Source organism: Athene noctua, chromosome 2 (genome assembly GCF_965140245.1).
Source record: "Athene noctua chromosome 2, bAthNoc1.hap1.1, whole genome shotgun sequence".
Classification (NCBI taxonomy): domain Eukaryota; kingdom Metazoa; phylum Chordata; class Aves; order Strigiformes; family Strigidae; genus Athene; species Athene noctua.
In genome coordinates this window covers 106,529,069-106,544,532 of record NC_134038.1, presented here as the reverse complement: position 1 = coordinate 106,544,532, position 15,464 = coordinate 106,529,069, and the positions used below count along the sequence as shown (strand labels likewise).

General features: G+C 37.3%; 1 protein-coding gene across 6 annotated transcripts in view; it reads left to right on the top strand.

Annotated features, from left to right (window-relative positions):
* Positions 1-15,464, top strand: part of ICE1 (interactor of little elongation complex ELL subunit 1) — a 39,099-nt gene that overhangs the window by 22,472 nt on the left and 1,163 nt on the right. For 5 of the 6 annotated variants that reach the window (XM_074899813.1, XM_074899812.1, XM_074899814.1 and 2 more), the window contains 6 exons: positions 142-4,908; positions 6,708-6,876; positions 9,869-10,029; positions 12,270-12,460; positions 13,869-13,975; positions 14,711-14,809. In XM_074899813.1, coding sequence (XP_074755914.1) covers positions 142-4,908; positions 6,708-6,876; positions 9,869-10,029; positions 12,270-12,460; positions 13,869-13,975; positions 14,711-14,809 — 5,494 coding nt within the window. Of the gene's footprint in view, positions 1-141; positions 4,909-6,707; positions 6,877-9,868; positions 10,030-12,269; positions 12,461-13,868; positions 13,976-14,710; positions 14,810-15,464 lie in introns of those variants that run through there. The other variant, XM_074899817.1, reaches the window with a different exon arrangement.

The window sequence follows — 15,464 nt, the reverse complement described above, 5'->3', positions numbered from 1 at the left end:
GAGAAGGATGTAATTCTGTTGATTAGCCTTAATATCTCAAATGCACTGCATGTCAGGGCCACCAATGTATTTGTTTTGAGAAACAAACCTTAAAACTGATACCAGGCTTTGGAATATTAACTTTGTATTTTTCATTAAAAGGATATGTTGTTTGGAGAAGTCACAAGTTCCAGTGATGAAGAAGCTGAATGCAGTACTTCTGCAGTGGAGGATATTTTACAAGAAGATCAAGTTCCAACTCGAAGTTTTCATGTATTCAGCCTTAATGAGGAGTGTAACAGACAGAGCAAATCATGTGAGCATGGTCTTGATGCAGAAATCTCACCTAACCTGAGTTGGAATGAAAACAATGTTCATATCGGTCCAAATATGTCAAGCAAGGAGGAGAGAGATGCTGAAACAAAGCAAGCTGAAGCTGCTACTTTAATTATAAACATGGAAACTAACAAGGATTGTTTAGAGGAGAATTCTGAGAATATGCAGATGGAGAAGCGAGAACTAACTGAAGCAACAGCACATGAATCAGAAGCCGTTGAAGAACAGAAGGGAGATAGTGAGGACGTGCACAGTGAAGAGGGAGGTTCTCCATCTGGTTTTATGTTACACAGTTTAAAGCCTCAGAACCAGGTGGAAAAATGTAGTGACATAGAGCAAACAGAGGAGAACGTAACCTTAATCAGAGCTGGTGCTTATGAGGGCATACATGAAAAGCACGGTGAATTAACGAGAGCAGAAGGAGATGGATTATCAGGAGAAACCCCCAGGGCAGTATCTGCTCCCCAAAATGTTACTGATTTGCCACCTGAGCAATGCACTGTGATTCAAAGTAAAGATTCTGAGGAGAAATCTGATGTGTTGATACAGAATGAAGTGGTTGAAAATGAATCAAAAAATGTAATCGAAGTAACTAATATGGCAAATGATATAGGGGAAAACATAAAACAAGTGATAATTGGAGAGGAAATAACAGCTGCAATACAGATGAAAGGACTCTGTGCAGAGGCAAATAATGAGAGAGAGCTCTCTGAAAATGTATTGTCTGATCCCAGTAGTTCAAAATCCTTCTGTGAAGCTGAGTGTCCTAAAAACCTAATGATGCAGCATGATGGAGAGGGAATAATTATGGACACTGAGGCAGACACTGGAGCTACTGAGTTCTCTGTACACTCTCAGTGCTCTGAAATAAAACATGACAGTGAAGAGATACTGGAGAAACAATGTGTGCAAACAGTAAAAGATGAAGCAGACAGAGAATGCGAAAAAGAGACTGCTAAAGTCTCTGGACATTACTTACCTGTATCTGCTACAGAAGGAATCAGAAATTCATTGTCTATGGATGACATAGACAAAAATGTAAGTATGGAGAGGACTGCTTTGTCAGCCTTTCCAGAAGGTGATGAACAGCTTAAAACTGAAGACATTAATATGACCGGACCTGAGACTATTGAGCTAGCCATGAAATACAACAGAGAAAGTATTCTAGAAATAGATGAATCATCAGAGCTACTCCATAGTGCAGAAAATGGAAAATTAATAGATATAAATGAGGGGGAGTATTTAAAGGGCCAACCACACCAGGAGGATAATGGTAGTAACTTATCGGAAGGGAAATCAGACTTGGAAAGTTTGCTTGCGCTACCAAAGATGGCATGTGTTACTGATGCAGAGAGCAGTGTAGCTAAGTGTGAATCCTCTGTGTTAGATTTTACAGAAATAAAAGGTGAACTAAAGCAACCTGAAAATCCATGTAGTATGTTAGAATGTGTGCTGTCCAAAACTCAGAACTTTAGAGTGTTTGAATCTCAAGAGTCTGAATTCAAAGTTAATCCAGAAGATTTCAGAGAGGAAAGCAGTGAGCTGTTAGAAAGAGTGGATACCATTGAGTCTGTCTTAGTAGAAAGTAATCTTACTTCTCAGGCACAGTGTGCAAAACCTCTAAATCAGTTGCTGGTCACTGAAAATGTTACATGTGATGAAATAAAAGGAGAATTAAATAAACAAAGCAAGGAATTGGTGACTGAGACTTGTTCCAGTTCATTTAAATGGGAAGAGAATGTTGTGAAGAAAAATAATATTTCAGAGATCATCAGCCAGCCTACTTCAGAAATGGATGTTAATAGCAGCTTGGCTTTTTCTACTCAAGGGGACTTAGAGATGGACTGTATGAACACAGAAGAAACAGATTCTCCCGTGCAAGTTGGAATTGGCTTGGAATCAACAATTCTTCCTGATCTGAATGGCAGTCTTCAGAAAGTTGTCAGTTTTGTTGAAACTAATTGCACAGAAGAGGGACAACAAAGGACATGGGAAAACAAAGAAGATAAAAATTCTGTTACAGGTAGTGCATTTAACTGTTCTTCAGAAATCTTGGAAGAAGGTGCTGAGATCCTGTCTGCTGAAAAAGACAACACATGCAGAGAACTGGACTGCCCTGAGAAGCAACACATGCACAAAAATGAAGTGAAAATTCCAGTTGAGAAGGAGCAGCCAGTAGATAAAGAACCGCAGGTGTTTGTTGAATCACAGATCCTGGATGCAAACTCTCAGAATAAGAATACTTTTATTCTCCAAAAGTCTGGTAATCAAGAATCAGGGTGCAGGACTTCTACACGGGAGGTTAGAACAGATCCTTCTAGAACTGGTTCACTAACAGCTGGGGGAGAAAGCAAAGATTTGGATAGTTTTGAGGCATCTGGGAAAAATGCCATAAAAAGGCCTAAAAACTACTTTGGTATGCCAGAGCAAAGCAATGAATCTGAAGAGAAAGATTGTTCTATACAAAAAGTTAGAGATGTGAAATGTTCTGAATGTGTTCCCGTGTTCACAAAGGAACTGAGAGGTTCCAGGAGAATTGCAGCGGATGCTCTGGAAACTGGTGCAGTTGTTGATGCTGATTACCAAGTGTGTGAATTTCATTCAACAGTGCACCCAGGAAATACTTTGACAGTTAGTCATTTAAAAGCAGACACTGTGGTGAATATGGATACACACTGTGAAACACACAGCTCTCCAGATACTGCAAATGAGTTGTCAAGTGTGGTTGGGGAGTGTTATCCTAAAGACTTAGCCTCTTGTAAAAAAGAGGTATTAGTAACCTCTGAAAATACTGAGGGTGCTAATGAATGCATGGTAGATACTAACAGAGATGGATGCATCAATGGCAGTGAGGAAAGTCTGTTAAAAATGGAGACATCAGAAGAAATTCCAGTGATGACAGATGCTTCAAAAGGTAGATTACCTCTATGCCAGATGTTAACCAGATCCTCAGAAACTTGCAGACTGGCTGTAAAAAACAGTAAATTAAATTCAAGAATGTTAGCACTTGGTAATTTCTTAGAAGAAAATGATTCCGAAAAACTTCAGTCACACATGGAGCAAAGTCTACTCACTGGTGATACAGAGGTATCGGTGTTTGAAGAATATAATCATAATCAAACTTGCACTGCTTGCAACATAGGAGAAAACAACACTGATGTTATCCTAGATGGTAGCAGTAGAAAAAACATTTTTGTCAAGTATCTTCCAAATCCAGCCCTATCTGATACAGAGTGCAATTGTCAGACAGTTAGGCAGCCTTCTGAGCCACAAAACCCAGTATTTGAGAAGCTGTCTGTGTTGGAGTCAGAGTCTTGTGTGGATGTTGCTTTCAAAAAGAACAACAAATTGAAGACCAAAGAGCAGGAGCCATCTGAATTCTCAACTGTTTCAACCAAGTCAGCTGCCCAAGTAATGCATGCCAAGCTATCAAAGAGGCTGTTTCAAGGTAAAAGAAAAAAAAGGACTCCAAAAGTTAAACTAACTCAGCCAGTTCTTGTAAATGCTGATACTTCTGTGCCAACAAAACACTCATCTGAGACTATAAATAAAATCAGGCAAGAGATGGGTCCTCCTCTGCCCCCTTTGTTACCACCTTTGATTGCTACTCCTCCAAAAGCTGCGTGTACCATGTCCCCAGTAATGTCTTCTACTGGTCGATCCTCTTTGCTTTCCCCTCTTGATGACCTGATATCCCCACTGCGTGAAACTCCTGTTCCTCCTCTCATGTCTCCATTAACAGATACTCCAACAGTAAAATCTGCTCTTTTGTTTTCTCCTCCTTCACCCTCAGAAATGGCAGTAGGTAGAAGAATTCGCTCCTCACCTTTGAAATTTTGTACATCCATTCCAAAGCATGCACTGCCCGTCCCAGGGAGATTTCCTCTGTTTGCAGCTGACAGTGCTGCTCCAGGTGCTCCTCAGGAGAATTCTGTGAAAATATTGGACACTATGTATCCAGAGCTCTCTGCAAGGGCAAGGACACTAAACATTCTGAAAGGCAATATTCAGCTTAACCGATGTGCTTTTTCAGACAGCCAAAGTTTGCCAGGACCTGTGGCTCAGATAGGTGGGTTCAAAGCAATTGCATCTACATCAACTGCTTTTGTTAAAACTGGGAGCAATCTGAAAACTGATAGTAGCAAAGATCAAGACAAAGATGTGCAAAATCAGAAATTGTTTTCAAGCTCATCAAATCATCTTGAAAAACGGACACTGTTGCCAATGTCTATGCCAAGAAGTGCAAAGAGACTGAGGTTGGACAGTGAACCACCAAAGCTGGAGCCCAGTGATACTGCTGCTAATGGAAATACTAAAAATACAATCTCTGAAATGCAGGAGGCTTTCCATGACAAAAGCTGTGAAATCAGTGATTCAGCACACAGTTCCAGTTTAGAAGCATCACTACCAGTAAAGAAGGTTGTTGATCCTGACTGCCAGAAAGTTTCTTTGGCATTAAAGAAAATAGCTGAATCCTGTTTTGACTTGTTACCAGTTATTAAAGGCCACTTGTACGTCGGCAATATCTCAAAGATTCCAGTAATGAGAGATGAAGAGAAAGAAGTTGTCTATGAATTTGGTATAAAAAACAAGGTAAGTAGCAAAATTTTTAATTTTGTGTGCTGATAATGACTTTTAATTTTGTGTTTTGATAATGTGCAGATGAATAGTGTAAGTATGTAATATTTGAATTCTCAATTGTTCAGGTAGTCTGCAGTGCCAAAGTGTAGTCTTGAAAGGTTATCAGTCATCTAAACTTATGTAATTTAAGAGAATATAGAACTTCACAAGAAATTACTGTTCGGTGGTGTCCAAGATGCAAAACTGTATCTGTAAATACTTTTCCTTTCCTGATGTATGCATAAACCACTTAATTTTTGCAGCATTTTTTGTAGTGAATAGCATTAACAATTGTAGAAGGAATTCCTCTAAAAGTGTGAGGTTTGATTACCTTTATTTATTTTTTCACTTAAATAAGAAAACCTGTATTATATATACAATAGTGACATACCCTTTCATTTGATGTTTATCTTTATTATTCTACATCAGGTTGTTCAAGTGAATTTTATTGGAAAAATATTTCATTAAATTGTTTCTCAGAAGTTGCTTAGCATCAGTGTTGAAGAAATTCACTTTAACTGCCATCTTTCTCATAGCCAATCTGTAGTCTGCAGCAGAGCAATTCACCAGCTGATGCATGGCAGCATTTTGCCCTGTTTCAGTTCTTGAACATAATTAAGTTCTCCACAGAAGCTGCTATTAGGTTTTTGGGTCATCTTTGTTAGGAGTTGCCAAATCTGGTAGCTTCATAGAAGCAAGGCTGCGGCAGCTTTCTCCTTCCAGGTCCAGCCAGTAGCAAGGCCGAGTACATACCCCTAGTAGGTACATGTGCACACAATATGTGCCTGATCTTGTTCCCTTCTCTGGCTGATCAGGGTGAAAGCCTGGTAGTGGAAAATACATACACATATATATATATATATATATATATACACAGTCTGGATCTGTCTAGTAGCTAACACTGGACGCTCAGTATATCCAGTAGGTGACTCCTGTTCTGCCCACTTGTCCCATGCACTGACAGACTTAAAGACACAGAAGAGCACACACATCCATCCCTCCAGTAGCTGGTACAGACATATGCCCTTACCTGCATCTGACCCTCAGACCCCCGGTCTTTCAGGTAGCTGGCTTGGACCTTCTGGTTCCTCACGAAGCCAACACAGACTCCCTGGTGTCTGCAGGTACCCAGTCTAAACCTGTGGCCTCTCCAGCACCTGGCTCCTAAGCCTCTCATTCTACTCCTCACTTCTAGCCCTCCCTCTAAAGATCCTATAGTAAGTCTTGCACAGTCCCAATATTCTCCTTCCTTGCATCTCATGTGGAGTCCCATGTTACTGTAGACAGTAACACCCTTTTCCTGCTTCCTGCGGTGTGTAAGGTGATCTGGGGAGAGACTGCTGTTGACTGATCTTGGAAGTCTTGCACCTGGACAATGGGCTGTTTGTCCTCCTGTGACAGCTCTGGGAGTAGCCAAGTCAGGGTGCTCCGTTTGCTCTGATAAGGTTATTGGGGTTCTTCTACCTATCATTATTATTCTTCTCACTTTTTATTTAAGGAAAGTAGTTTTTAATCGTATAACTATACAATTTATATTTAAAGAATAGCAGTCCAGTTCTGCATGTGTTTAAGCCATGTTTATTCTGGGAAGTTGCTCCTCACTCTTCTTCCTTTCACTGGTTGCCTCTGATTTACTTTTCTGCATTTTTATATGTATGCAAACAGTAATCTTGCAAATAAGATAGTAGCTCTTTTTACTTGTCATACTACTGTCATGTTATCAAATATTCTCATGTAAATAATAGTCTAACAATATTTTTTGTGTCTTATAGCATTTAGCAGAGTCCTTGCTGCATGTTATTCTCAGTAAACTCAAGGCTCAGAAGAATGCCACAAATTACAATTTCAGTCAGGCTCTATGTCGAGTCTATACAGGAATTTGTCGACAGTTGGGAGATTTGGAAAGAGCCCGCCTTTTCTGCTATAGCCTACTTAAAGAAGGTGTAGTATGGCTTAGTGATTTTGTATCTTAAACATGCTATGTGTCTTTGCTGTAGTGTTCCAGAATGATTATGCTTGTAAAAACAAAGACAAAAAAATCCTGTGAAAGGGATATTTTCCTTATAACTTTTTTCCTATAGTGCAGAAGTGTTCTGGAAGAAACTTCCCCTCTCATGGTTCTTCCACATATGTGTCTCAGTTTGGTGATAACCTGAGCTCTAAGTAGTCTAGTAATTTTTTCAAATAAATATTTTATTTAGGACCCTCTGTGCTTTCATTTTTGCCCTGCCATCTTCAAAATGATAATGTGTTTCCGAGGAATTTTGTACTTTTTGCTTATTAGTATTTTCTTATTTTAGTCGAGTAAGCACTGATTAATAAAGCAGATGTGATTCAAAAACAAGCATTGGCTTAAACTAGTGTCAGGAGTTGGGCATACCTTGATCAAACCCAGTACATGTCCTCCTTCAAGTTTTATTACCTCCTATTATCCAAAGTCTCACTTGGTTGGTTGAGAGTTTTTTTCATTTTGATTTTCATCCTCTCTCCTCCTTTCTTTTATTCCCGTTAACAAAGGTAATACATACAATCACTGTACTAAATCAAGAGTCTGTCTTAGTTCTGGAAGGACTTCACTTAGTTTGAAAATACTGAGCCATCCAGGGGTCAAAATAGTATCTTGGTGTCTGTGTTTCAAATTAAAATAAAATAAAATTTGAGAGCACTGAGGAGCAAAATGCCAATTGCTTCAGTTAGTGGGTTTTTTTCCATATAGCGTCCTTGGGGTTTTTTTTATCTTATGAAGGCTTGTGATTTAATTTTTTTTTATTATTATTATCTTTTTTTTGTTGGGTTGGGATATTTGGGCGGGGGGCGTTACTTGGGTTCTTTCTGGAATTCCTGTTTTCTTAGCTCTTTTCTGTCCTTCATGCAGTCCATCACAACTCTCCTTTCACTTTTTTCATGTTAATAGTTTTAATACTGCAACTATGTCAGAAACTATTACTTGTCAGATGTCTTTTCCTAGTCTAAATTAACAATTAAGCCTTTTTTTCTGCTGTACCTTGGTACTTAGTCTTTTTATGTGCTCTTGCAAATATTACACATTCCCCTTTTTTCCTTTCTTTTTCTGGGTAAGATCCAAACTTCAATAGCTAAATGCAGATTTTTGTCAAATAATCTTCTATTCTATACTTTGGATTGCATAAATTACTGTTGTGGTTGTTCTGTGGTTTTATTGTTATCTTTTGAGTGTGAACAGCTGTACGCACATCTTAAGAGTTGTTTGGGGGTTTTTTATTTATTGTGATTTGATGACAATGCATTCATTTTAGGGTTTTCTCTCTCATGTAGTTTCACATACTAATTCCTATCAGAATTATGGCAACACAAGTGTGAGCTATATGCCAGCTACACAATTTCCAATTTGACTATAAACAATCAGTACCACCTCATTAGACTTGTGTCATCTGTTCTCAAATTCTTGTCCATCCTTTTTTGTCCTGTTTTGTTCTGTTCTCCTTTCAGGTATTCTGCCTTAAATGACTATAAATTAAATGCTACCTTTTTTTGTTATTTTTCTTTTATTCTTTTGATGTTCCTTTAACTCTTACTCATCACTGAGTCAGTCTTTTAAGTGTTCGGAATTCCTGGGCAAGCAATTCAAATTGCAGCATGTAGATAATTCTAGTTTAGCAACAGTCCTTGTTCTGACAAAAAGTTATTCTTATGTGGTGAGGGGCTTCAGAGGAGAGAAGATCCATCCAACACTCTGGATGGAACTCTGTAAATTCTTTACGCTCAGTGAATCCATTAAAGCTTCTTGATTTGATGTATCTTCATATGCTCTTTATTTCTTAAGACCTTTCTAAAAATGTAGAAGTTATGATGAAGAGGCAAGACACATTTAGCTTTTCAGTTTTTTTATAGTGACAACAGTGGTTTAGGCATATACTGCAGTATTGCGTTTCATGCATGAAAGTATTATATAGTGGCTTATTCCAATGTAGTTTTATTGCTTGCAGTCTACACACTCATGTTTCATCTTAATATTTTGCCTTGAATATCTCTGCATTGGTGTTCAGAAGGGTCTATTAGCTTCCCTTTGGTAGCCAGGAACTCTGTCCTCTCTTACTTGTATAGTTCTGGATATATAGTTGTCAGATACTTGCTCTGAATTAATTTATTGAATGAAGTTTATTCAATTATATCAGTAGCACACTTTTTTATGTTTATGGAAATACACATTTTGACATGCGTCATTTGTATACACTCAGTTATAACTTGTATAGCGTACAATTTCCTTGACAGAGTCTGGGAAAATTGCTGAGCAATATCAGATTTTATACTTAAATTGAATGAAAGTTTTTTGCAAAGTTGGTTTTTTTTAATGTGGATTTCATAGGTGTATGGGTGCAAGGTCTTGGCAAGAACTGTGAATTTGTACCGAAGACCTGAATTTCACATTATTACACATGTTAAGATTATTTCTTTTCTTTTGGACTAGCTCTAGTTTGATGCAGTGATCAGAGTGCTTATTTGTGACTGGAATGTATTAGGTAGGCTTCTGAAGTGCATCTTCCAGTTTAAGTTCATCCTAAAATAATCCAGTTTCAATGCTCCAAGACTACTCTCCTTAGTGAACTGAAGTGCAGTAAGAATTATGAAGGGGGAGGCTAACCTTGAAATGCAAAAGTAAAGGTCCTTTTGCACTGTTGTTACACAGTGAAATCCAGTCAGGGTTTTTTTTTTCTCCCTTAAAAAAAAAAAGAGTGAAATTACAATCGGGGGGGTGGCTTAAGGGAAGATGTTTTTCTTTCTTGGGTCTTTGAGATGTGCTAGTATGACTCCCCTTCTCTGGGCTGCAGTTGTTAACGTGATTTCTATGCTTTGCTTCCCAGTTATCTTGTTTACTAGCTTTTAATGCCCGAGTATATATTTTTTTGTTTTTAAATGTTAAAAACTTACTTTGTTTTCTCTTTTTTTTCCTTAGACTTTCCAGACTCAGAAAAATTGATTTTATTTATCACAAATGTATGGTCTGACATATTTGTCTTCCAAGGTGCAGTTAACACAGCTATGCAATTAGTTGTCAGGCAGAGTGCAAGCAATGAGTTGCTGACCTGTTTGAGTGCTTATCTCAACTGGGAACAGGTAACGTCTGCTTTCATTGTATAAGCTTCTCTCTGCATTGGTTGCTTTGATGGCTGAATCAAATCAAGCAGCTTCCTTGTGATGAAGGGTGTGTAGATACCCTGTGAATCTCCCATGTAAACTGCACAATTGCACAACTGATGCTGCTTCAGGCCTTTTTCCTGTGGTTGTCTAGACCCTACTAGAACGCAATACTTTTCTCGGTTTTCCTATTAAATATTAATCCTGCTATTGATCAGTAAAAGTAAACACTGTTTTCAAACTTTCAGTGGAGTGTTCTTGGACTCGGGAATTCTGTTTCTCTATGGAACTATGACTTTAATGTTCTTTGAGGTGTTTTGTTTTGTTTTGTTGGGGTTTTTTAATACCTGTTGGGCTTGTCTGTCTTTCATAGTTCTCTGTGATATAGGTAATTATTTGTTGCAGTTAATTTCAAGATGAGCCCATCTCTTTTTACTCATGATCTTTCTGTCAGGTAGACTGTAAACACCCATTTATCACCAAAAAACATCAGTGAATTAATTTCATAAATGATTGGCATGATCATTACAAAACAGTGGTGATGGGAGAAGGATGACCAATGTTAGCGACCTAAGGACTTCTTCAAGTCTTTGAGCCCTTGGGCGAATTGCTTAATTTCTGTCAGTTTTCAGCAGGCACATATTACCATCCTGAAAGGAATGTTGCAAAGAGGAAAAATTGGGACACAGTTGATACCAGTAGGACTGAATTCATATCACGCAGATAGAAAGTACTTTGCTTCTGGAGAAAGAGTTTGTGTAACAGACTTGTGTGTTTGCGTGAAGGCTAGGGCCCCGGTAGTTTTGAAAACCCCATATTAATGCCAGGCTTGCTTGGTGGAAGTGCTATAGTTCTGTAAATATCAAGTTAACAAAATTATCTTGGCTCATAGCTCACCTGTTCCCTGTCCTGCTCCACAGCTGCCTTGGGACTGCAGCTAGGCTTATTGCTGTCAGGCATAGTCTAGTGTTGTATCCACTGGAAAAAAGCATGATGATTTAAAATTTTTTTTTAGATCTGAAACCAGCCCTAAATTCGATATGGTACCACTGGAATTACAACCCCTATAAACCTGATTTAGAGCAGGTTTACCGTGGAGTGAATTAATAGGGCATGAATTTGTATATGTTTATTTTTTTATTAAATCACAGTTGTACGTTAAGCTCTCATATTCAGAATTATGCTGTACTGGAATCCCTGTTTAGCAGAGAATTCTGTTATGTTACAGCTTTCAATTTCATGCCAACAGAGATACATATAAGTATGTCTCAGTAAATATTCTTGGAAATATTAATTTTGTGCACTCATATGACCTATTTTATGCATCTCTATGAAATATGAAAGCTGCTGCAGCTGGGGAGGATGACCTCAGGAATTTCTATCTTGATGATAGCAGGTGACATTATTCTAACTGTAAGATGTTTTTACTTACAAGGACAATTTCAAGTGGATTGTTGTTGACAGTCTTACAATTTTATGAGATGATTTTCTACTTATGAAAGTAAAACTTATGTAGAATGGGTATTTAGTTCTTGGTCAAAATATGCCATTTTAGTGACTTGCACCATTGCAGAACTTGCCAATTACATGAGCTTTTTTACCAAGAAGGTATGCCGAGCACCCACTGTGTTTAATGTGATAAGCCTAGACTTTTTCTTAATACTTCAGATATTCAAAGGATGTTGGTTTTTAAATTTCCTTGCTTGCCCTAGCTATTTAGTTAGCAATTGTTTCTTATAACATGTTTTCAGTTATTACTACCTCAACTATTGAAAGTACTTGCTGGGAAATTAGCCCCTAATGAACAATAATCAGTAACAAATTTCAGCATCAGAAAACAATTTTTTAAAAAACCCAAAAAAAACCGTTAGAAAGCAGGATTAGTCTAATCTTGCATTGGAAATCACTCTCCTGACCTTAAAGCTTCACTGAGAGAAACAAAAATCACCAAATTGTAGGAGGAGAGAAGAGAGTGGTTCTAGGGTTTGTGGGTTTTGTTGTTTGTTTTTTTTTTCCAAACTCTCCTTTTAGTAAAAACATCAAGAAAAATACTGAGTACTTAAAGATTGTCATTTATATACTCTTTGTGTTAGGTCAAACCCTAAGTTGAGTTTATGGTGTAAGATGCTGTGAACAGTTAGAATCAAATATAGATGAAGAGTTTGGTTCTGGGTTGGTAACTTTTCATGCATTAAGATAATCACCTTCTAAAATTCCAGAGTTCCTCTTTAGATGCTGGTATTATGGTCTCAAACCTGCTCTTAGAAATGCAGTCATGTCCAAAAGTCGAATTTCAGCTGAGTGAGCAATACGGAGAAGATCTTAGTGAAGATGCTTGGCAGTACATATTTGCTATTGATCTACTGTGCTCTCACCTGAAATGGGATTGGACACACGACAATGTTATAAGGTATTGTGGCAAGTAGTTCTTTCAGATGTTCTCCCATGTGGGGTTTTTGTGGTTTGTTTTGGTGTTGTGTTTTTTTTTTTCCCAAATTTGAGACATTATGACTTAGTTTTTAACATAATAAAACATTGCATAGATACTGGAAATAAGGGCAGTTAACCTAATGAGACCTAGACTACTGTGCTTATGTGCCTAATTATAAGATAGAATGAGTGATCAATGAGGAAATGTAGGATTTTGTGGTAGTGGTTCAAGAAATTAACCCTGTTTGAACCATTCTAATAAAGATTTGCTTTTAAAATAGCTATATGTAGACAATTGTGAAATATTTTGAGATGGATTGTTTGTCAATGAAGTAAAATGATCGTCTTCCTCTGAACTTAATTGTTGAATTCTTCTCCCCGACATCACTAGAAAATGAGGGTGGAACTTTTGATGTGTAAATAGTACTTCTTCAGTGCTGAAAGTGAAATGTAACCATACTCATTAGTGTACTGTCCTGATTTCAGTTGGATTTTAATTCTAAAATCATAATAATACTTAGATTCAATGTCTTAAATTCTTTGAACCCTATAATCCAGTGCATGGACTGCTACCATACTTAACTTGGTTTGGGGGACTTCATTTTGATACCTATGCTGATCTGACAGCCCCTATTTTCTATGTAGAGGTTACGTTACCTAGTAGCATCTACAAAAATATGGCAGTTATTTAACTATGACCTAATGTAATCACTGAATATAAAGTAAATGCAAATAACTTACAGCTATCATCAAGTCTTTTATACGTTCCATGCTTTCAAATAGTAAAGTTATTTTTAGTGAAATACTTCTAAAATTAATACAAATTTGCTTCAGTGAAATGTATGTCATTTTAACTACAGCCATTCAGAGTCCATTATCCGTGTGGAGTTGTGCTGATAATAGGTAACTAGGTCTATTAGCATAATTTTAAGGATTAAAAAAGTCGTATTTCAGGTTCTTTCACGTTTAAAAACTAGCATCGCATCCTACTTGTAACATGCAAACTGTGAATTTTCAGTTGTGTAAGAAGCTTGTATTACATCTCAGCATGACAATACAAAGTAATGCAATTTCATGTATATGAAGTCAGTAGAGTAAGTTCTTGACTTTAGATAGAGATTCAGAATACTGAGGGGAATTGAATGAAAGATGAACAGGAACAGGAATGATTCCTCCAGAAAGTTAGCTTTGATTGTTTGCATTTAAAACCTTCTCAGATTTGTGGATGCTTGGAATATTCTGAGTTTCTCTAGAAAGTGAATTAAAGATGCAGGTAGAGCTGTGGAAATACATGATAAACAAAAGAACCATTTGCATTCATTATTGTATAAATACTGTACCACCCCTTCATGCAGTATCAGATTTTCAAATCCATTTGTCTTTCACAGCAAAGTGCTTTGGCCTTCTATGGATAAATGGATAAAGAAGAGAAAGGGGCATGAAACTTCTCAATCCATTCCTGACAGTGTTATAGCATTGACGCTCAGGCTAATTGGTAAGTAATGCTTCGTAGAACTTCTGCTTTGTGTAAGTATGGTCCTTTGAAAGTGTCAGCCTGCCTGGAAAGTGAATTGAAGTATTTTTGCATTTTTTTGGACCTCTTTTTTTTTTTTTCCACTTTCTTCAAAAATTTTCATCTTAAAAGCCAAACTTTTACAATCCTGTGCAGATATATTGTTTGTCAGCCTGTGGAAAGCATGTACTTAAGTTTTTAGAGATGTTACTCTGATTTCATGATAACAAATACCAACATGTTTTATGTATTTAAAATGAAAATATCTGTAGCTACATATGCTTTATAGCAAAGTGTCTAAAAATAAGGTTTTAAATGCAACATAATACCTCTTCCTGCAATTTTAAGTTAGATTCCTTTATTTGGGATCTAGATGGCATTTGAATTAACTTTGGGTTTCAATAGATATTTTCAGTGTGTAGGCTATATAATAGTTTTTTTTAAAACAGAAATTGCATTCTTTGAGAGTTTTACACTTATAAATTGGAAACCTGAGGGATGTTGGATCAATCTGATAAAAAATGCCCTTGGGGTCCTTAAGTCACAAAAGGAATATGACAACTGTTGTTCCCAAGACAACATAGTAACAGGAATGACTGACTTTTCTAACTGAAATTTGCATTTTCTGTTGGTCCTATAACAGACAATCAGTAAGTCTAAAAATTAAGAAGTTGACTGTCTAAATGTCAGATACATAGTAACCTTTTTTTCTTTCAGGTCGATTGGGCCAAATAGGTTTGAAGGAAGGGTATCTTGCTGCAGTGAAGAATATTAGTTCTGTAATTGGACTGTTTGTGCAGCATGCAAAAGAGGAAGGTAATGTTTATTTAGGGAAACTTCAGTGTAACATCTGCAGTGTGAAATTTTGCCAGTGTAAATAGAACACACACAAATTGAGACACACAAACCAAAACAGCCTGCTTGTGTACTTCTATATTAGTGTGTCACAGTACAAACAGTTTTCAGTTTGAATCACTCTCTTCTGAAGTTAATGAAGCATTTGTATTGCCTTCTGTTTGAGACAGAGAACAATTCTGAGATAGTCACCACCTTGAATTACACTGCTTCATGTAACAGTGTATCAGCTGCCTCAGAAAACTTGAAGGGTGATCTTAACTTAAGCAGTAATAGCTAATTTGTTACCTTAAGTGGCTCATGCTGAAGCTTGCTACTAGCAAGATTGCTGTATTGGGAGAGGCTTGCAAGACAGTCCAGATTCCAGACTGAGACAAAGCAAAGGCAATGAGGGCAGCGGGGGTCTATATTGCTAAGTTATTCTGGATGTTAAGTACATTTTGCAGTGAAGCTTTGGTTGATGTTAGGGAGCTGTTTTGAACCACTTGTACAGCTTCTCTTCCTTGCAGTCTCAGATTCTTCCAGGTAAGTGGTATATGTCTCTGTTTCAGACTCTGTGTAAACCTGACTGTTTTCAAAAAGTCTGATCACTCTTAACTGGAGTATTATCCCTAGA